This window comes from Bidens hawaiensis, unplaced genomic scaffold (genome assembly GCF_021521415.1).
Source record: "Bidens hawaiensis isolate Kalapana, Puna unplaced genomic scaffold, B.hawaiensis_p1.1 tig00029079_1, whole genome shotgun sequence".
Lineage (NCBI taxonomy): Eukaryota > Viridiplantae > Streptophyta > Magnoliopsida > Asterales > Asteraceae > Bidens > Bidens hawaiensis.
In genome coordinates, this window is record NW_027494797.1 from 65,075 (window position 1) to 87,968 (window position 22,894).

General features: G+C 36.5%; 1 protein-coding gene across 1 annotated transcript; it reads left to right on the forward strand.

Annotated features, from left to right (window-relative positions):
- Nucleotides 1-19,864: 19,864 nt before the first annotated feature.
- LOC143578243 (uncharacterized) lies at nucleotides 19,865-20,547 on the forward strand. The gene is made up of 2 exons (XM_077061883.1): nucleotides 19,865-20,162; nucleotides 20,246-20,547. The coding sequence occupies exons 1-2, from the start codon at nucleotides 19,865-19,867 to the stop codon at nucleotides 20,545-20,547; spliced, it is 600 nt and encodes a 199-aa protein (XP_076917998.1).
- The last annotated feature ends 2,347 nt before the right edge of the window (nucleotides 20,548-22,894 follow it).

Genomic DNA, 22,894 nt, shown 5'->3' on the forward strand with positions numbered 1-22,894 from the left:
AGTGAAAAGACAACTTTTATTTATTGTTATACTAGTTGTAGTGATTTACAATTATCGCACGGAATTGTCATTTTAATATTATATATACTCATAACCGTGGTTTACTTGCAAGAAAAACATCAACAACAATAGCATTAATAAATATAATAATAACCCTCATAATTAATGAAATTGTATATAATAATATTTAATGTTACACACAATCACATCGACTCTCAGAACCCGTCATAAATCTTAATATTTCGTTATGATTATATAATTCGTGTTATCATAAATAACTAGGAATATTTGTCGGTGAACCTCAAGGAGCTTGACCGTTTTCCATCCTTGCATTTTCTTTATTATCTCGTTCTCGATTATCTTACTCATTAAAGGTAAGTAAATTCACATCCCCCTTTTTACCGCTTTACAATTTTGGGGGCGTTATGCGTTCACAATTAAATTATTGTTTTCACTACGATTCCACTATATGCGCAATTGAAATTGCTCGATTAGTTGATATGTGCAATTGTGACTATGTGCTTACTTTATGTTGGTTGGTATCCTCATCCTCATTAGTATGATCATACGCCGTCGAATTAGCTCGTTATCAAAATGATTCGAGTGAAAAGACAACTTTTATTTATTTTTATACTAGTTGTAGTGATGTACAATTATCGCACGGAATTGTCATTTTAATATTATAAATACTCAAAACCGTGGTTTACTTGCTCAACTTTATGTTGACAAAATATATTTTTTCACGCATGGCGCAGGTAGCTATATTGGATGAATCGAGTATTGGAAGTTAATGAGACCTTAGGTTTCTTGATGAATGAAGAACATTTTTTTTTCTCTTATTTTAAATTATATTTATTATCGATTTGTAACGTTATTGTTAAGACAATGTTTGTGCTTTTGAAAATTGATATATGATTGAATAATTTAGATATTGACACATATATTTTACTTAGTGTCTTCTGAGCTATGATACAATCAATGTCTCGCCCCGGCATGTTCCGCCGTAGGTTGGGGTGTGACAACGAACATGATGAAAACCGACCGAATTCGCGTACACTCACCTCCTTAACATCCGAGATCGATAACTGACGGATTTTACCGGTTATCGAGTTTTACCGACTGACGTTACACCGTTCGTTCACCCTAATATTTATAAAAAAAAATTGTTTTACTTTTTTTCTTAGTTCCGGTACAATAACGCACGTAACCAAACCGGCCGAATTCGCGTCACTAGTTATAATATAAAGGATAACTTTGGTGTCGTAAGTGCCCTATTGGGCCACATGGTGGCATCTTAGTGGTTGTCGACATTTTTTTTTGGTTTTTTGTTTAGTTATCGTACAATGACGAACATAACGTAAATTGACCGAATGCCAGTTTTGTTTTTTTAGTTTTAGAACATAACGAACGTGATGGAAGCCGATCGAATTCATGTAGACTCGCTTTATTCTGTTTTAGTCCCGACACTGTAACAATGTAGTGAAAACCGATTGAATGCCAATTGTTTTTGTTTTAGTTTCGAAACCGTGAAAAACGTGATGGAGAGGAATCAGAGAAGCGTAGCAAATACATAGAACAAGATTTGCCAATTGAAGTGTGATTGAGATAGTATAGAGAACCTGATACTTTGATACTATTCTAGAGAAACAAATTGACATAAAACACGGTTATTGATTGCAATTTGAATGATTTTCATTTATCATAAAAAAACTTTTATTGGCAGCAATTACAACAGAATTAAAAAACTGAATCAGACCCTAATAAACTGAACTTAAGACTTGGTAAATAAAAATGTGATAAACAAACTTAAAACAATTGCAAAAGACCCAAACATGTTATTGATCCCTCGTTCACCTTCCTTCATTGACCAACGGCTCTTCTAGCAGTCAATTGAGAATTGAATCATTCTCAATAGCATATAGTCAGGTTTAAAGGCAGGCTCACGATGACATTTTCTATGACTAGACATATTATGTACACAGTAAGAGGTATGCAAACTTATATGCACAACAAAAAGTCTAAGGCATAATAACTGAGGTAGTAGTGTTATAGTGTACACACAAATGAATAACAACGAGCCCAATTCAACATAACTTTGCGAATAAACTATTCATAAATAACCATAACACACTAAGAAACACATAAGTCAACCAAAAATAGCAAAACGAATCAAGACGATGGGTAATTATCATACCTTTATGTCAGCAACACATTCTAACTTTGTTGAAAGGGTCTTCAAACCAACGTCATTGTGCGAACAATTAAGTAGTGATTTAGACCTGTAAAACTATGTAAATTTAAACATGAAAATTGACTTCTTTTAAGCATTTTTTTTTCTGAAAACTTAACAAAGTTTGAAATCAGTTACATATTCTAGGATTTGGGCTCACTTTTTTTTAACATAACAACAACAAAGTTAATCTATTTACATAGGACGTTTATACATAACTCGAATAAATATAAGTAAACAAAACTCAGGTAAATGTAGAATGACACAAACCGTTGTACTCAACTTGCAGTGTCTTCGTGCTTGTTATTGATTTCAACACTTAATCAAAATAAATCCGTCAACGTTGGTTGAGGACTCGTGATCTACACGAATACCCTAAAACAAATATTGGTTATTCTTAGACGAGCGCGCTTGTCTCCAAGCGTACAACAAACGAAATAACATGTTTATCGTTGGAGACTGCTCTCGCACCCTGTCACACCCCAACTTACGGCGAAAATGCCGGGGCACAAATTGTTGGTTCACAGCTCATAAGACACTAACATACAATATTAGTGACAATATCTAATTATTTTATTAAAATCAAATCAAGTACACATTATTCAAAAGATATTATAAATAAAGACAAAACAAATATAATAGTAACATCTTGTCTTTTTATTAATAACCTAAAAACCAAATAAACTAAGTTCTTTAATAACTTCAAACTTCCAAGATAAACATCTAGCAATATGCGTAAAGTGTTGTCAACAATACATGCTGAGTAAGTAATCACCAGATTTTGATGTAATAATATAATATATAAATAAAACTATGCAAATCAATATCATGAGTATCAACAATTAAATATTAAGCAAATAATGAGCAAATAATTGGTGTCGTTTGACCATTGCCTAGCGAATCGGGCTTTGGCTACTAAGACGAAATAAATACAACTAAGGGTGTCGGTTGACCATTGCCTAGCGAATCGGGCTTTGGCTACTGAGACGAAGTATGATCATACTTTAATGAGATTATGATGGACCTCTTCGAACGTGACAAAATAAACAAATGAGCAATAAGCAATTAGCATGTAAACATTCAATTGATCAACGACACAATACCTAAGATTTGCAAGTGATGTAAGTAAGATATATAAAAGTATTATAAGGTACGCATAAGGTCCCATAAAGGTTTAAAATCTGTAAAATAGGGGAGTGATTACTCACCTTAATATTCAAGCGAGTTAAACGATAAAATAAATATATTAAACGAGTCCCGAGACTTAAGCGAGCTAACTGATCAGACATGAACAGACCTGGAACTTTCAGAAAGCAAACCATAATTAAAAACGAGAACATAGACGCTGGAATCAGATCAAACGGATGTGTAAAACTCAAGTTATGAGATTTTAACGATTTAAGCGAGCTGGTACTTTTCCGAATCCGAACTTCTAGTTGGAAGTCGGATTCTAACCAATTCACTCATAATTTCAAAACACATATTAAAGTTTTCTCGTCCGAAAGCTAATTCCGATTAGAAGATAGAGAAACCAGATAGTCAAATACTTTGACTATTAGACCATAGAACGGGCCGGAGAGCAATTGACCGATAAAATGTCATCAATCAGTAAAGTTGATTAAGGGTTTTTGTTAATTATATAAAAGTAAATGTTTTTACTGAAGAACTTACCCTGGAACATAAATGAGAGATTGGAAAAGACGAGTCAAACAGTCTTGACCTTAGATGAAAGAACTTGAACAATCTTTATGATATTGGTAAAGGAGAAGATGGATTTCGAGATTAAGAGATGGTGGCTGATGTTTTCAATAATATTTTAGGGTTTTATGATGTGTTTTTATTAATTAAATCATCCCAAAATCGTTTATTTGGAAATAGTTAGTTTAAGGAAACCAAATAAGCTTATTATGACAAAATCGAACCAATTAATAATCAAATTTTGTTTTTTTATATTAAAGGTAAGAATATAAACATGTTATAATATTTTTTAACTTATTTTGGAGCATAAATTTCGGGATGTGGGTAAAAAATGGTCTTCGTACTTTTATAAATGTGATTTTTAGCCGTTTTAAGTGATTTTAAGGGCTTTTAAGAGTTAATTGACGAGTTTGAAAGTTAAGAAAATATAAATTAAGTTTAACCAAATTAAATACTAATAAATACATTCCGAGTTGGGTTATACATAAACGAATTCAAATGCGAAAAACCCGAGATGTTACACACCCGAGATTGCACTGGACTTATTGGTGTCCATGATGCACGGAAAAATAAGAAGATGGTATGTATAATAAAATGAACCATTTCTTCAATTTATAGACACACAAGTTCAATGGTTAAAACACCATTTATGATTGTAACAGACATCACAATCTTGCAGTCAATAGTGTTGGTACCATCTTGATCGTTAAACTTTTGATCTCAAACATTCTTCTTGGAAACATATATAATAAACATAGACCTACACAATAATGAATATGAAAGTATAAAACACCACTTGTAATCAAACAATAACTTAGATTAACCAAACGAATACGATGTTTGTTGTTAAAGATTTCCTGTCTGATCGACACTATATAAACTGAATGAAACATCGCGATGGTTTAGGGTTGGAAGATGATCTCTTTACCGTTCAAAAAAAGTTACGGATTAACATAACTTAATCAGCCACCCTAACTTCACGGAACATGATTTCTATGTTACGTATTATATGTCTGTTGGCCTAAGACCCAAACAAACATAAACCATCGGACCACACAAACCTTAACGGGCCTAAACAAATGGCCTCAAAGCAAACAAACCAAAGTAAATAAAAATTAACATACTGACTCGACAATACTAAAATAAATCAAATCAATAAAATCTAATGAATTATCGGGTAACATTCTCCCCTCTAATTGTTAGCGTTAAAGTCTTTACCGGTCCATACCATCATCATCATCGTGAACACCAACTCGTCATTTTCACTTGATTCTTTGTCTTCAATACCCGTCCCGCATCCTGCAGGAAAGTCTCTAACGATGCTAACGTTCTTCTTTCTCCACTCTGGTTGTAACCCTTTCTTTGCACGCTCCTCTTTGACTTCTTGAATTGTTTTTCCTATCACCACACCATATTTAACGATACGGTATTACCAACCTATAAGATCCAAATACTTACATACGTAAACTTCAAGGTATTGTCTTCCTAGAAATCATAACCCAAGTGTATCGCCATGTAGCCCCATTTGTGTGCCTCACACACACATAATCATATCCACATTCAATATTCACCATTACATGTAAATTCAAAAGACTAATTTGTGAACCGTTTGCCAATCTCGGTAATCCTTGTTCAAGTTTCTCCATATTTGGATATTCTTTCACGAACCAAGTTGTCTAACAGTTGAATTCCTTCTTAGACGTATCTTCATTCTTGATCAACCTTTTATGTATTTTCCTTAAGTCTAGAAAGTTGATGCAACTTTCAAGTGGAATGTCTTACTCATCAAATTCTTCAATTGATAAATTTGGATCGTTTGACATATACTCTCAAACAGTTCCCAATAAACAAGATGTGTAATATGAGGCTTCTCCTTGATTGCCCCAATGTATAGAACCAAATCCGTTTATTCTTTCACAAAACGAACCCTCTCATAAGTACGTCCTGTTGGGTTTCAACGGTGGTTCAGAACGAAAACGGTCAAACTATTTTAACCCGTTTTAGTAATTATTTCGTTTTGATAAATATTAATCAATATTAATATATATACATATAAACGGACTATAAAAACGCAGCGGACGATTAAACGATTAAACGAACCAAAAAACCGAAACCCAAAACCCGGATCCGATTACAACGTTAAACGTGTACGATTAAACATAAATAATAAACAACCATAGATTAGTTTGTCGATATACCTCGGTTATCGAAACCGGGAAGACACCGAGGGCTTAACGAATGAAGCTAGATGACACAATCAAAGAAGCCAATAACTCCGGTGACGGCGACAGCTAGTGACGACGACGGCGGAGATGGCTGTTCCGGTGATAAACTGCTGCGGCGGCTCAGATATTCCAGAAACACAGCTCCGACAGCTACTGAGTACAAACAGGTGGCCGGAAAGGCGTTTGGACGACTGAGATGGTTATCCGGTGGTCGAAAAACAACCTCCGGAAAAACGGGTTCGTCGGAGAACAGCCGTAGGTGGATAGACAGAGGCAGGAAGCGGCACTAGAGATTAATAATGGACTGTAGTCGTGGTATGCAACTTCTAATAGCCGGAGAAGATGATTTGGATGAAATTCCGGTGACCGGAATTGGTCGCCGGAAAACCGACTGCCGGAATTGGAGGTGGATGTTAGGGTTTGTTATCTTTTTGTTATAATATTATCATATTCTATATATAGTAGTATTATTAGGGTTTAATCAAATTAAACCAATTTGGGCTTGAGCCCAATTAACCAAACGAAGCCTTTAACCATCATCCAGTCCATCTAATTGATTGTGTCGGGCCCAATTAATATTTAAGTGGGTTTATGATTCGTGACCCCCGGTGTAACTCATACCTGGTCATATTCGGGTCGGTCCGCATTGACTTGACCCGAACCGACCATTAAATCCAACAGTCTCCCACTTGGACGGATTTGGGTCAAGTATCACAACGCTAACAGCTAGAGGCGTTCTAGCTACACATAGCTGTCCCCAACCAAATATGACATTTTTAAATCCATAACCAAAGTATCTTGGAATACCTTATTGCAAGATAATGAATTTATAGTAATCGTTGTCATCTATCCTTCCTGTGTAAGACATTAATTGAACAAAGAGACATGGATCAAATCAATCTCATATAGTGTTCAATTATTGTAGTTCTCGATATAGAGTCAAAGTGGTCCAATCAAACACACAGTAGGTTTGGGTGAGGCCTCACACTTTACCAGTTTGAATCAACGAGGGTGCCAATATGTCTAACTGTTACATTTTAATGTAAGAGTACAGAATCCCATCTTGACTACATACAACTCCCACTGAACTCCAGAACATTCCCAATCAATGCCTTTATGGCTGGCAGTTACGCAACAGCGGTTGACATGATCAAAGAATATTCTTCGGTAAACGAAAGTTCTAATATGTATCTCAGGTCTTAGGATACTAAATGAGAATACTATTATCAAAACATCTTATGATCAAGATCCATGAAGATGATTTGATGCGAGTTACATCCAACGTCATTCATAATGAGGTCTGTGAGTTTGGAAGTCAACTTTTTGAGTCCAAAGTCAGAATAGTCTTAATTCAGAATCGTTCCCACGAGTCTGATCGACTACGGATAATTTAGAATACAATATTCACGAATTAAACGTATTAAAATGAACACAGTTGTACTATTCAACGTTTGCATTTAACCATTAAATCAAAAGTGAACAGAGAAGTACAGCTGATTAAACGTTCATACATCCAAATATTAAATCAAAATAAATCACTAGCAAGTCTAAGCTCGATAGCATCTCTATACTGATCATGCTTGTCCTGAGTCATTGGCTTAGTGAACGAGTCAGCCAGATTTTGATATGTGTCTACTTTGCTTATTATGATATCACCTCGTTCCAGTATTACTCGTACATAGTGGAACTAAAAATGTGCTTGGCCATGTGGTGATAATTGGGCTCTTTGGCTTGAGCAATAGCACCTGTGTTATCACATATTACGTCGATCCTTTTCCTAAACTTGGAACCAGATCGAGGTTGGCTATGAATTTCTTCATCGAAGCAGATTATGAGCGAGATACATCTCGGTCATTCTGGAAGTTAGCGTCAGTGTAACACCTTACAGTGAGCTCCTTTTCCACTCCTCCAAACACGCTTACGAGACGTCAGGTCTAGTGTATAATATAGCGTACATGACAGAGCCAATCGATGAAGCATATGGAATTGCTTGTATGTCCATTTCCGGAGATTGCGATTTGCTAAAACGATTCCTTTAGCAATAGAACAGCTCCTATCTTAGAGCTGTCCATTGAGAAGCGTGTCATGACTTTACTTATGTATGTACTTTGACTTAGCCCTAGAAGCTGCTTAGATCTATCTCGGTAGTTCTTGATTCCTAGAATACAAGCAGCTTCTCCACGATCTTTCATTGCGAAACAAGATCCCAACCAATGCTTAACTTCCTTGAGCATAGGAATGTTGTTTCCAATTATCAGTATATCATCCACATACAAGATGAGGAATTATATAGTGCTCCCACTAGCCTTTATGTAAACACAAGGCTTATCTTCATTTTTGATAAAACCAAACTCTTTGATTTTCTCATCAAAGTGAAGATTCCAGTTTCGAGATGTTTGCATAAAATCCACTTGCTCCCTATTGCCCGATCTTCGGGGGGTAGCTCAATCAAGTTCCAGACTTGATTGCCATGAGTAGATTGCATCTCGGCGTTCATGGATTCACGCCGTTTCTTAGATTCCGGATCTAAGATTGCAGATTTGTAGTTAGTAGTTTCGTCGCTAGACTTGGCTACTAATATGACTTCCGGACCATCCAGATGCCATAGGTATCTAGGATTTGGTGCGGGTGTCCTACTACTTCTGCGAACGCTCGTGTTCATGTCTGACGTATCAGCAACAACAACTTGTTGATCAGACTACAACTTCCTCAGCAGTTGTTTGTGGTTCTTGAATTTCTTCAAGATCGACAATGTAATCTCCAATTCCTCGATCGAGAAATTCTTTCTAGAGGAAGTGGTCTTTCCTTTTGATAGAAATCATATTTGTATCATGATGAATGGAGTAATAACCGCTTTGGTTGTTGTATTTGACGAATGCGGGAGGCGGTCATAAGGGCGAAACTCCAAAAGGAGTGAGGCAAGTTAGTTCTACACATCATTGATCGAACCATTTTTAGCAAGTTCGATTCCTCCTCTCGCTCACGCCATTATGTTGGGGTGTGCCAGGTGGAGTGAGCTGTGAAACAATTTCACACTCTTTTAGATGAGTGATGAACTTTGAGCTGAGATACTCTCCACCTCGATCTGATCGAAGTATTTTAATGCTTTTACCAAGTTGGTTTTCAACTTCGTTTTAAAACTCTTTGAACTTTTCAAAATATTCATGCTTGTGTTTTGTAAGATACACATAAGCGTATCGACTATAATCGTCGATGAAAGAAACAAAGTATCTTTCATGGTTTCTAGGCGTGGTTCTGAAAGGTCCACATACATCAGTATGTATGATTCCTAACAGATCTCTTTCTCATTCACTTTTATGAGTGAAGGAGTCTTTGGCGAGTTGTCAGCTAAGCAAGACTCATAATTGTCAAAAGAGTCCGGTCCTGAGGATTCAAAAATCCCTTCGGATTGGAGTCTTTTAACTCTTGCCTTGCTTATGTCGCCAAGTCGGCAATGCCATAGAAATTTATCATTGATACCAGATCTGATACGTTTTGAAAGATTATATACGTTATTATTAGTTTGAACATATATCTCATAAATACCATTTCGAGGTTTAGCCTCAAAATAAAAGATATCATTTAAGTAAGTAGAAATAGCCATGCCATTGAAAACGTACTTAGAACTTTGTTCAAACAACAACAAAACTGAAACGATGTTTCTGGTCAAACCAGTAGCATACAAGCAATTATTCAAATGAAAAACTAGGTCAGATGGACAAGTAAAATGAAATACTCCAGTTGCCAGAACTGGTACTCTCTTGTCATCTCCAACGATGAGTTCCATGCTGCCTTTATTCAGTTTCTTCCACTTCTCAGGCTCCTGCAAGACATTAACGATGTGGAAACCACATCCGGTATCAAATACCCATGTGTTGCTAGAGACAGTGAAAAGTTTAATGACGTATATGGAAATACCTCGAGAAGTGCCTTCACATTGGCTCTCTTCATCTTGATCTCAGAAAGGTATTCGGGATAGTTTCGCATCCAGTGTCCCATTTGGTTGCATCGGTGGCACTGGCGCTCCTCAGGGGGCGGCGGTGGTATCTTTGGAACCCCTTTGTTAGCATTGTTGGCACGAGGGGCAGCAATGGTAACATTCTTCTTGCCTTTACCCTTATAACCCCGGTTCTTGGGATTAGGCTTCTTGACACCAGCAGATCGGATCATAAGAACTTGATTGGTCCTTGAAGGAATGTTCATCTCAGCCGTCTTGAGCATGTTGTGAAGCTCTGGCACTGTCTTCACCTAGCCATTCATATTGAAATTCATCATGAACTGGTCGTATGAGCTGGGGAGAGAGTTGAGGATGAAATCCGTTGCCATCTCATCAGGCAGGGGATAATCAAGCTTCTTGAGCTGATCGATGTGCCCCTTCATCTTTAGGACATGCGCATTGACGGGAGACCCTTCTGCCATCTTGCAGCTAATGAGCTGTTTCATGGTGTCGAATCGTTCTTGATGGGCTTGTTTTTGGAACATGCCCTTGAGTTGCTCAAGCATCTCATAGGCACCAAATTCTTCCAAGCCTTTAGCAAGCTCAGAAGTCATGGTGGCTAGCATAATGCATGAGACATCAGCCGAGTCATCCTTATGCTTCTCAAGAACTTTTCTAGCAGCGACTGTGTTGTTGCAGGCTCGGTTGGAACAGGTCCATCGAGAACATACAGGCGCTTTGCCATGGTGAGAACAAGTCTCAAGTTGCGCTGCCATTCGATGAAGTTGGTACCGTTCACTTTATCCTTCTCAATGATAGTCTTAAGGGCATAGGGTGAGTTTTCGTTTGACGACATATGATTAATTAAGCAAAAGTAAATTTAATTAGTATTTTCGACGTTGTAGTCCTATTATTAATGACCCAATAACATTACTGAAATAGGAGCATGAGAATCCGGCTTCCAGTTATTAAAGGCAGCTGTAGCACACAACATTAATAAGTGGTTAGGCAGACTGACAACGATTGCCAATTATGAATAGAGCACAATTCTCGGTTATGAGACCTATAGAGACAACGATTGTCTGTGTAGATACATTTAGCCTCATCTTTGCCCACTTTAAGTCTCCAGACAGCTTTAGCACGTAACAGGAGAGTAAAGTAATAGTTGTCCTAGTATAGTGAGGTGTGAAAGGGCCGGATGTGTCAACGAAACGCTTTCACCTTGATGGGATAGGCTAGAAAACAAGTGCGGTGCTGTAGCTCCAAACACTCGAAATTTCGAAGTATGCCTCAAGTGTGACTTGTAGTAGGATTGACATAAACTATTGGTTTTAAATAGGGATTAATTTTAAAATTACCAAATAGAGTAAAAGTCAAATTTTACTGTATTTATTATCGGGACGAATTGATGAACCCTTTCATCTCTCGGGACACTTAGTTTTAAATAACCTATTAAAAACTAAGTTTGTCGCGATATAACTAACCAATTTTAAGTTAATAGAAAACTATTAAGTTATTAGTTTTGGAAATCAAAACGCTTTTAATTTGCAAAACATACTTGGTTAGTAAAATGTTTATTTTTAAATTTATTTGGTATTAGGTCGGTGATATTATAATCCTATAATAAACAATCCAAGCAACCACAATAGCAAATAATAATATGTAAATCCTTATGGCCAAAAGGTGATCGGTCTCGCTAGAGCAAATTAGGGAGACCGATCGGGTCAAGGGGGTCACAACACAAAACAACCACAAGGATGGACTTCTTCGTGCATCCCGTCATCTTGCCCGAACTCCCACTAACTCCAAGAAATCCTTGAGCTCGTCCTCGGTTATCTTCGCGTCTTCTTTATTACAAATTTATAAACTAACAATAATTTGTCCTATTACAAATTTGAACCATCTTTATGGCCAAAAGAAAACCGAAAAATAAATAATAACCATTTACAACTTTTGAACCATCCATATGGCCAAACACAAGCTCAACAACCAAACACAACCAAACAAACATAGGTCGGGGCCGGATTTACATATTCAAAATAAATAAAATTTCGGGTCGTTTTGACTTGGTCAAATAAAATAAACAAAACTTTGTCCAAATCAAAATCACTTGAAAATAAAGCTAGATAAAAAATTTAAACGATTTAAAGTTTAAGATGTAGATCCGGTTTAAAACAAACCGGGATCAACTTGTACGTTGTAATCGCGGCTCTGATACCACTGTTGGGTTTCAACGGTGGTTCGGAACGAAAACGGTCAAACTATTTTAATCCGTTTTAGTAATTATTTCGTTTCGATAAATATTAACCAATATTAATATATATACATATAAACGAACTATAAAAACGCAGCGGACGATTAAACGAACCAAAAAACCGAAACCCAAAACCCGGATCCGATTACAACGTTAAACGAGTACAATTAAACATAAATAATAAACAACCATAGATTAGTTTGTCGATATACCTTGGTTATCGAAACCGGGAAGACACCGAGGGCTTAACGAATGAAGCTAGATGACACAATCAAAGAAGCCAATAACTCCGGTGACGGCGACAGCTAGTGACGACGACGGCGGAGATGGCTGTTCCGGTGATAAACTGCTGCGGCGGCTCAGATATTCCAGAAACACAGCTCCGACAGTTGCTGAGTACAAATAGGTGGCCGGAAAGGCGTGTGGACGACTGAGATGGTTATCCGGTGGTCGGAAAACAACCACCGGAAAAACGGGTTCGTCGGAGAACAGCCGTAGGTGGATAGACAAAGGCAGGGAGCATCACTAGAGATTAATAATGGACCGTAGTGGTGGTGTGCAACTTCTAATAGCCGGAGAAGATGATTTGGATGAAATTCCGGTGGCCGGAATTGGTCGCCGGAAAACCGACTGCCGGAATGCGGCGCCGGAGTTGGAGGTGGATGTTAGGGTTTGTTATCTTTTTGTTATAATATTATCATATTCTATATATAGTAGTATTATTAGGGTTTAATCAAATTAAATTAATTTGGGCTTGAGCCCAATTAACCAAACAAAGCCTTTAACTATCATCCAGTCCATCTAATTGATTGTGTCGGCCCAATTAACATTTAAGTGGGTTTATGATTCGTTACCCCCGGTGTAACTCATACAGGGTGATATTCAGGTCGGTCCGCGTTGACTTGACCCGAACCGACCATTAAATCCAACACATCCACACCCTTTTACTCCCTTGAACATTCGTTTCAATGTCCACCGATCCCCATGATCCAAATTTTTAACCCCTTCAAACAATAACTAGTTCGTACTTAGAATGTTCTTTTTTGACTTAGGGTTGTAACTCACATATGGTATTTTTCTTAAATTTCCACTCACTAGTACCCATACTTCTCCTCACCCTTGTAAAAACATAAATCATTTGATCCTTCTGGGGTTGCACCCCATAACCTCGTTTAAATATCTTAAAAAGTTACTGATTACCGGTTACATGATACTTTTTGAGTAGATCACCAAAACCTCGTTTAAATATCTTAAAATGTTACTTATTACCGGTTACATGATACTTTTTAAGTGGATCAATATACCAAATTGAATCATAATTTCTGCCGTAGGTTCCAATGATAATATAATCAATTCCAGGTGGGATAACAAAATCTTTAACATACTTACTTGGACAGAATGATGAGATTTGGCCGATCTCATGACAATAGTAACAAGCCCCCCCCCCCCCCCCCCCCTTCTTTGGCCTACCCACTGATTGCTTCAAATTTCCCTCCGACATCTATGGCCAAAAACCGTTCTGGTTTCTCGACTTCTCCTAATCCAGGCATACTGGTAATCGTCCTGAAACGCCATACTTAACTCTCCTCTAGATGGCCCCTTGTAACCATCAAGCAAAACAACCTCTGGTCGAACACCCACCGAACTTTTGACCCTGTACCGATATTAACAACGCTCATACCTTGGGAATCCTCCTGGCAATCAGAGAGTGTGGCTCTAATACCACTATTGGTCCCATCTTGATCATTAAACTTTTGATCACGAACATTCTTCTTAGATTCCATAGCTAACAAGACAATATATACTATATATAAAGCATGAGTGAGGGACCTCTTAAATTGTAAGAGGTAGTAAACTTGTTGCTTTTAGTACAAAGTATAATGCATAAAATTAAGACATTTTAGGGGCAATTTTGTATTTTGACAATTTTGACTTTTAGCAAATGCAAAATCTTACGGTTTATTTTTAATTTATTCAAAAATAAATACAAGTTTGGTTCTTTAACTTTAATCATATTTTATTAATTTATATAATAGTTATATATATACCCCTTATTTTAAACCAACTACCCCGACGACGTTTAAACGTTTATAACATTTTCACACGCTAATATTTTTTTTAAAAACATTATACCATTATAACGAGTATTTTATTCTCTTTAATTTGAGTATGGTATTGCTATACTTTTTTTCATTCAAAAACTTAACATGTAACGTAATTACTATTAAAGATCGGCAAACGAATCGAGCGGGTTCGGTCGTTCGGGTCATGGGTCTAAAAGGTTAAGGTTGGAATGAGTCGATACAAAAAGATTAATTCGGTTTGGGTCAGGACGGGTTTGGGTTGAAATGAGTCAAGTCATAACGAATTTCGGTTAGAAAATTATCAAGCGGAACGTGTTACGGGTCAAAGGGAGTTCAATGTAGCCTTAAGTGCGCACCAACGGCTGACTGAGCGTGCACAATCGTTGTGTGACGTACTTACTAACACCGGTTAAGATTCCAATGTCGCAATACGAGTATAATATCGTTGGGTTACGCGCGTATTATTATGGAGTCACGCACATACAGAGACAGTAACACCGGTTAAGCGTCCGATGTCATGTTTGCGTGCATACCTCGCCGCATCGCGCGGGCACGCAGCTAGTTTTACACAATAGTGAACATTCAAGTATTAAACACCACTTGTAATCAAACAAGAACTTAGATTAACTAAACAAATATGATAATTGTTGTTACAGACTTCTTTTTTGATATAAACTATATAAATTGTATGAAACGTCAAGGCGGTTTAGGGTTGGACGCTTATCTCTCTTAACCGTTTGAAAGCAGTTATGGATAAACAAAATTTAAACAATCACCCTAACTTCATGGAACATGATTTCCGTTTATCATATTATATGTTTGCTGGCCTGAGGCCCAAACAAACGTTAACCATCGGACCACACAAACCTTAACTGGCCTGAATGAGTTTCTGCACAAATGGGGTCCAAAGCAAACACACCAAAGTAAAAAAACATTGTTTAACATACTAACTTGACGATACTATAAGCAAAAGGAACAAAATTCTAATGAATTATCGGGTAGCAAATAGGTTTTAATCCCTTTTAAAATGCGTGCATGAGTGCCGGTGTATGAGTACAACACACCATGTAACCTCACACACGACATGTTCATTTGTCTTGTCTATTGCGCATTACTTCATACCCACTGCGCCGCTAGGTCTAAGCGTACCAAGTCAACCATAGATGCAACCTTTCAGTCGCTTCACACCATCCTGCTTAGGCATAACACCACGTTGTTATGCGCGCATGCAGATGACCTGCACATGAGGTTAAAAGTACAAATGCACAACTCTCAAAACAGCTTGTGATGGCATGTACCTATAAAGTACCCATGTACCTATAAAGTACGTTATCAAAGAGCCACTATAGCAACACTCTTTAGGTTGTCCACTTGTTTCTCCTAATAAGGACTATACATAATAGGTGTTTCTCCTTCTAAGCAACTTTAAGTTTTTCTCCTTTTACTATATGCGACATGAAAACCTCAATCCACTTATTTCCAAACTTTATCAACTTTGGTTTTTCCACCAACTATACTTCGAGTATCAATATGTTTATTGATAACTAGATTGTTTTTACCCGGTGTGTTGCGCTGTGACAGTTTGTAAAACCCCAATGTTGAAACCCGGGCGTTGGTTAAACCCGAGAGTTACAACGATGAATCGACACAAATTTGGTTAGTACCGGCTGCGTTCGTTATGATAAAGACACAATTGCTAAAATTTGATCGTTAAAACCCAAAAATTTAATTCGTCAAATTAACATATAAAAATGTTAAAATATAAGTAAACAAAAAATTTAAGACGATGTCTACTTAGTTGGTAAAACCCAAGCGTTGTCTCTCCTGAGCATTGAGGTGGTAACTTGAAATAAATTCAGTCGGTTTTGATTATGTACTTTATGGTACTGTAACTAAAAAATGAAAAAAATATAAAAATTGAGGTGGACCAACGATCGGTCGGGGGGTCGGTAAACTTGCACATTGGTAAAACGAAGTGTTGTCGGTCATGGATTTAAAATAAGGCTGTGAGTCTACGTGAACTCGGTCGGTTTCTTTCATGTCTGTTATGGTTCCAGAACTAAAACAAAAAAAATATGACGTTTGGTCAGTTTCCATTACGCTTATTATGGTAACTGAACTAAAAAAAATCACCGACCATGACGGTGCTGTCAAGTGACCCAATAGATTACTTGTAACACCAAAGTTCTTAATTATATATATATATATATATATATATATATATATATATATATATATATATATGGGTGAGATCTAGAAAGAACTCCTCTTAAAGAGAGAACTAGAGAATTAGTAAAGAATTATTTTTAACTATTTTTAAAAAATTATTTTGTGATTTTTTTCTTTTCTCCTTCTAATAAGATGATATTGTTCCTAAAAAAATAAAAATTTAAAAAAAATAAAAAAAAGAACCGTCGATGTAATGCATATGTGCATTAATGTGTATTTTATATATAAAATAGTGTTTTATTGCATATAATACAACACACATACATTATCTAATACACACTAATAATTGTATGCAAAATACATTATTGCATATATGTAATACAACAATAACGCACATATGCACTATATCGTTTTTTTTAATTTTTGTATATAATATAACACTATTGCAAATATACAATAAAACAACTATATATATGTTATTCAACACTATTTCAAATATCAAAATGCACACTATTGCACATATGCATTATAAAAAAAATCGGTGTATTGCATATATGCATTACTCGTTAATTTTTTTAATTTTTATATTTTTTGTGGTGAAGAATAACAACTATAAGAAGGATGAAAGAAAAAAAAATTGAAAAATATTTTTTTTAATTAAATTAAAAATATTTCATTATTAGTTCTCTCCATAAAATGAAGTTCTCTCATGATCCTCTCCCTATATATATATATATATATATATATATGTCATTTTCCATTTTGTGTAGGGTGATGACTTATTTTCTTTTAATAATATTTTATTTACTTATTCAACAACTTGGGATGCTGACTTGTAGATTTACTAACTTTTTTTTTTGTTAGAATGTTTTAAAATAACGTTTGAGGTGCCAAAATTGATAAGGCTTGATCTTTGATGATCAGGTCGTTCTCGTGGATTCAATGAGTCGCCAACAACCTCATTTAATTCGTTATTCGACACATCTATGGTAGTTGATTTGATGAACAATTGAACAAGACCCTACTCGGATTTTTTTTATGTTGACTCTCTCCCTTTGGGAGGACAGAACCAGGTCACTCTTATCCAAATTTTTTTGGCTCAAAGTACTAAAGATTTATTATTATATCCTAAATTATATTTTAAACAAAATAATTTGGGGAAATTTTGTATTTTGTAAGCTAAACATTTGGTAATCTAAAATATTAACCTAAGCACGTTTTGAACGCAATCCGTCACTCATTTCCGTACGCAACCCCTTAAGAATAACACACTCATTTTATACTAGATATTTGTATTTCAATACCATATCTCTTTAAAAAAATTTTCTAAAACAAAAGGTAATAATAATAAAATCTAATTAACTTATCGTATATTTCATTGTTCTACTAACACTTTTATGTGTGTTTTTGGTACTCCACGGGCAACAAACAGAAGTGACTTTGCGGGTGAACGCGTGTTTTTCTACTTATCCTACGTGTGCGCGTGTGCTTGCGCTTACAAACTTATTGTATACTTGTGTGTTTAGTTACAATCATTAACTGTAGGAGATATGATGTGTCCTTGAGACCGTATTTGAAGGGTGCAGGTAGGGTAGGAAATGTGAATGATAGGAGGTTTACATTGCGTGTAGGCTCTTGGAATGTAGGTACCTTGAATAGTAAGTTATTGGAGTTGGTGGATGTACTTAAAAAGCGTAGGGTACATATAGCGTGTCTTCAAGAAACTAGGTGGAAAGGGCAGAGAGGGGCCGAGTGCAACGGGTATAAGTTGTGGTATTCAGGGTCTGATGGGGCTAGGAATGGAGTGGGTTTTCTAGTGTCTAAATAATTGCACTCAAATGCGATAGAGGTCATAAGACATAACGACAAGAATATGGTGCTTAGGCTAGTACTCGGGGAAGAAGTATTTGTTGTGGTATGTGCTTACGCGCCACATATAGGACTAGGGGATCAAGGAAAGAGAGAATTCTGGGATGGCTTAGATGCAGTTGTGGGGTACATACCTAGGAATGAGACGATTTGTATAGGAGGTGATTTTAATGGACACATCGGGATGCATAGTGATGGCTTCCATACCACACATGGGGGTTTTGGCTTTGGTAATAGGAATGAGACAGGCACGGATCTTCTAGACTTCGCGGTGGCCCATGACCTTGGTATTATAAACTCGTTCTTTAAAAAGAAGGATTCACATTTGGTTATGTTTAGCAGCAGGGGACGTAACACGCAGATAGACTATATACTGATGAGGCAAGGAGATCCATGTCGGTGGAAGGACTGCAAAGTTATCCCATGGGAGACAGTAGTAACACAACATCGATTGTTAGTGGCAGATATAGAGATGAGAAACAGGCTGCCCGGAAGGGAGAAGAAATACACACCCATGATTTGTTGGGGGAATTTAAAGGAAGACAAGTATCCTCTTTTCAAGAATAGAGTTCTCTCGCCGACACTAGTCGGACTAAATGGGGGCACAAGCCAAATGTGGTAAGCTATGGCGACAAAGATTACTCAAGTAGCTAAGGAGACTCTTGGGGTCACAACGAGAAGGTTATGCGGACAGAAGGAGTCATGGTGGTGGAATAAGGACGTGCAAGAAAAGATAAAGGTTAAACAAGAAAGTTTTAGAGAGCTTATGATGTGCACAAACGAAGCAAAGCGAGTGGGATTGAGGGATGCTTATAAACAGGCAAAGAAATAAGCAAAAAAGGTGATCTCAGAAGCAAAGAACACATTCTATACACGGATGTATGAAAGACTAGAAACAAAGGAGGGGAGAGCATCATATGTTCAAAATTGCTAAAGCAAGGGAGTGTAAGAGACAAGATTTAGAGGCTGTGAAGTTCATAAAGGGGGACGATGGACGAGTGTTAGTTAAAGAGCAAGACATAAAGCTGAGATGGCAAACTTACTTCCACGGTCTTTTCAACAACAGGAGGGCATACCATGGAGAAAACTAGAACATAACTACACAAATACAACGGCAGAATATTTGCTACTGTCGACGCATCACACAGGAAGATGTAAGAACTGCAATAAGGAAGATGGGAAGGGAAAGGCGGTTGGCCCGGACAACATACCCATAGAAGCGTGGAGATGTTTAGGAGATGAAGGAGTCTTATGGTTAACTAATTTTTTCAATATTATCTTCAAAAATGGTAAGATGCCAAATCAATGGAGAACCAGTGCCGTAATCCCCATCTATAAGAACAAAGGAGACGCTCAATGTTGTGAAAACTACAGAGGAATTAAGTTTCTAAGCATACTATGAAACTACCGGAAAGAGTTATTGAGGCTAGAATTAGACGGGAGACCCAGGTTAAGGTAAACCAGTTTGGATTCATGCTTGGGCGATCTATTACGGAGGCCATACATATACTAAGAAGATTGATGGAAAAGTATAGAGACAAAAAACGAGATCCCCATATGGTGTTCATAGACCTAGAAAAGGCGTATGATAGTGTGCCTCGTCAACTGCTGTGGGATAGCCTTGAAGGTAGAGGTGTACCCGAGAAATATGTAGACATAGTTCGGGATATGCATGTTAGGACTGACACAACCGTTCGTTCACCTATGGGGATACTGCCTCTTTCCTGGTGGAGATAGGCCTTCATCAAGGTTCAGCGTTGAGCCCCTTTCTTTTTGCAGTAGTCCTTGACGAGCTATCAAAGTCGATCCAAGAGAAAATCCCGTGGTGCATGATCTTCGCAGACGATATTGTTCTAGTTACGGAGAGTAAACAAGATCTAAACAAGAGGCTAGACGAATGGCAAGTGGCTATAGAAAGGAAAGTCCTAAGAATTAGTCGTACCAGGACTGAGTATCTTCACTGTGACTTTAGTGGGGTAAATGGAAATGAGGATATCCAAATCATCATCGAAGGCCAAGTGGTTCCGCAGACAACAAATTCAAGTATTTGGGGTCGTTCGTCCAGAGTGATGGAGGCATAGATAGTGATGTGACCCATCACATCCAGGTAGGTTGGTGTAGATGGAGAGCAGCTATAGGAGTTTTGTGCGACAGGAGGTTCCCAACTAAATTAAAGGGGAAAATTTATAGGGTTGCCATTCGACCGGTGATGTTGTATGAAACAGATTGTTGGGTCATTAAGAAGGCATACGCACGTAAGTTAGAGGTAACTGAGATGAGAATGCTGAGATGGATGTGTGGGAATACAAGATCTGACCGAATAAGAAACGACATATTTCAGGAAAAATTAGGAGTAGCTAATATATTAGATAAGATAAGGGAGGGGAGATAGAGGTGGTTTGGTCACGTGAAGAGAAGACAAATGACTAATCCTGTTTGATCGGTAGAAAACATTACTGTAGAGGATAGTAGGGGTAGAGGTAGACCCAAATTGACTTGGGATGAGACGATTAGGCATGACCTGATAAACCTGCATCTCTCTGAGGATATGGTTGATGATAGGACTTCTTGGAGTCGTAGGATTAGGATTAAGGACATTTAGGGAGATGATATAGCTTTGGTTTTTGAATATATCTTAGATTCATAACCTTACTGACTTGGTATAATATGTTTTCTTACTACTATTGTTTATTTCTACTACTAATATTGCTAGTTATTATAATTATTTTGTCTACTTATCAACCTTTTTTTCCGTCAGTACTAAATATTACACTGTTCCAATATTCTATTTTTATACTTTACCTACTAATCTACTATTATGTTTTTTGTTTTGGAGCTCGGGGTCCCTTGGAAACAGCCTCTTTATTCCCTAGGGATAGAGGTAAGGTTTGTGTACATCCCACCCTCCTCAGACCCTACTAATAGTTTTGCTATGTGTGGTATTTACTGGGTATGATAGTTGTTGTTTGTTGTATAAGCAGTGGCATATTTAGACATTAATTTTAGGGGTAACGTTCAAATTCTTTTTATTAGTATCTCATACAATGTAAACGAAACAAAAGTATAAACACGATAATAAATACAATTAAACACGATAATAAAGCCAATGCTGGCTTCATTATTCGTTAAACCAAAAGAAAAATGGTATGCTTTGCTGTTTCCACCATTACACGAACAAAGTCACACATTCCATCAAATTTTGCAAATTTATCATCTTCATTTAAAATGTGACAAAAGGTCGTATGATCACCTGAAATACACCGCATTTTAATTACTAAAATCATTTGGATATATCTCCGAAAATGCCACTATCTTAGATAAGTCAAACTAGGAAACGAATCTCATAGATTTAAAATGGACGTATTTTCTAACAAACTAGTTGAGACATTACTGAATCTATTTCCATGTTTTTAAATTTGCATATCCAAGAAACATATTAAAAGTTACAACCTCAAAATGATGATTCTGTTGAGCATGCATCCGTTTGATGTTTCTCGTTTAAACCAAAGAAAAAATGGTTAATGAATTTTATTTTCTTTGGGCTATAAAATTTGTTTAGGCTTTATTTGATTTGAACATTTAAAATATGATGATTCTATTGAACCTAATTATGTTTGATTTTTCTCGTTATAAAAAATAAAAAAAAAAGGTTAATAGTTTTTATTCGCTTTGGGCTATCAATTTGGTTTTGGCTCTATTTGTTTTGAACTTTTAAACCGGTTGGGCTTAAACAAATAGGGGTAACGTAACATTTTTTCAGGGATAACGACATATGAAAACATACCAAAAATGAAAAAAAATTACACTATCGAAAAAAAGTTGATGGGCAGCGGAGGCTATCTCTAGTTGTACTATACATTCGCCCCTAACTATAATTTAATTTAAGAAAAAGTATTAAGGTGTGTTTGGGTGAGATTTTAAATTTTGCTTATTTAATTTTTTAAAAAACAAAAGGTGTTTGGGAAAGCCTCTCCAAAAGATTCAAAATAAAGCTTTTTAAAGGTATTTTGTTTTCAAAATTCAAATAAGCAAATAACAAAGTTTGAAAAGCTCACACAAACACCCCCCAAAAAATAAGTTATCAATAGAATTAACCGGTCACTGAAAAATTTAGAAATGTAATAAATGCATAATAATAAAAATAAAACACATTAGACAGTTAAATATTTTGAAATTATTATTAGATAACCAATGTTAGGCCCATTTTGTATTTAGTCTTTCGTATTTGATTGCACTTTGTCGTTTATGTATGTTAGCTAGTCGGACTTTGTTAATTTGTATGTTTGGGTCCAAGGCCATGTAGTTTGGAGCCCATTGGGCCGTAAATAATGAAATGAATATGCATGAGTACACACACTATAAATAGTGTGTGAATCTCATGCAAACTAACCTTTTGTTAAATTTTTATCCTTATCTATACTAAAACTC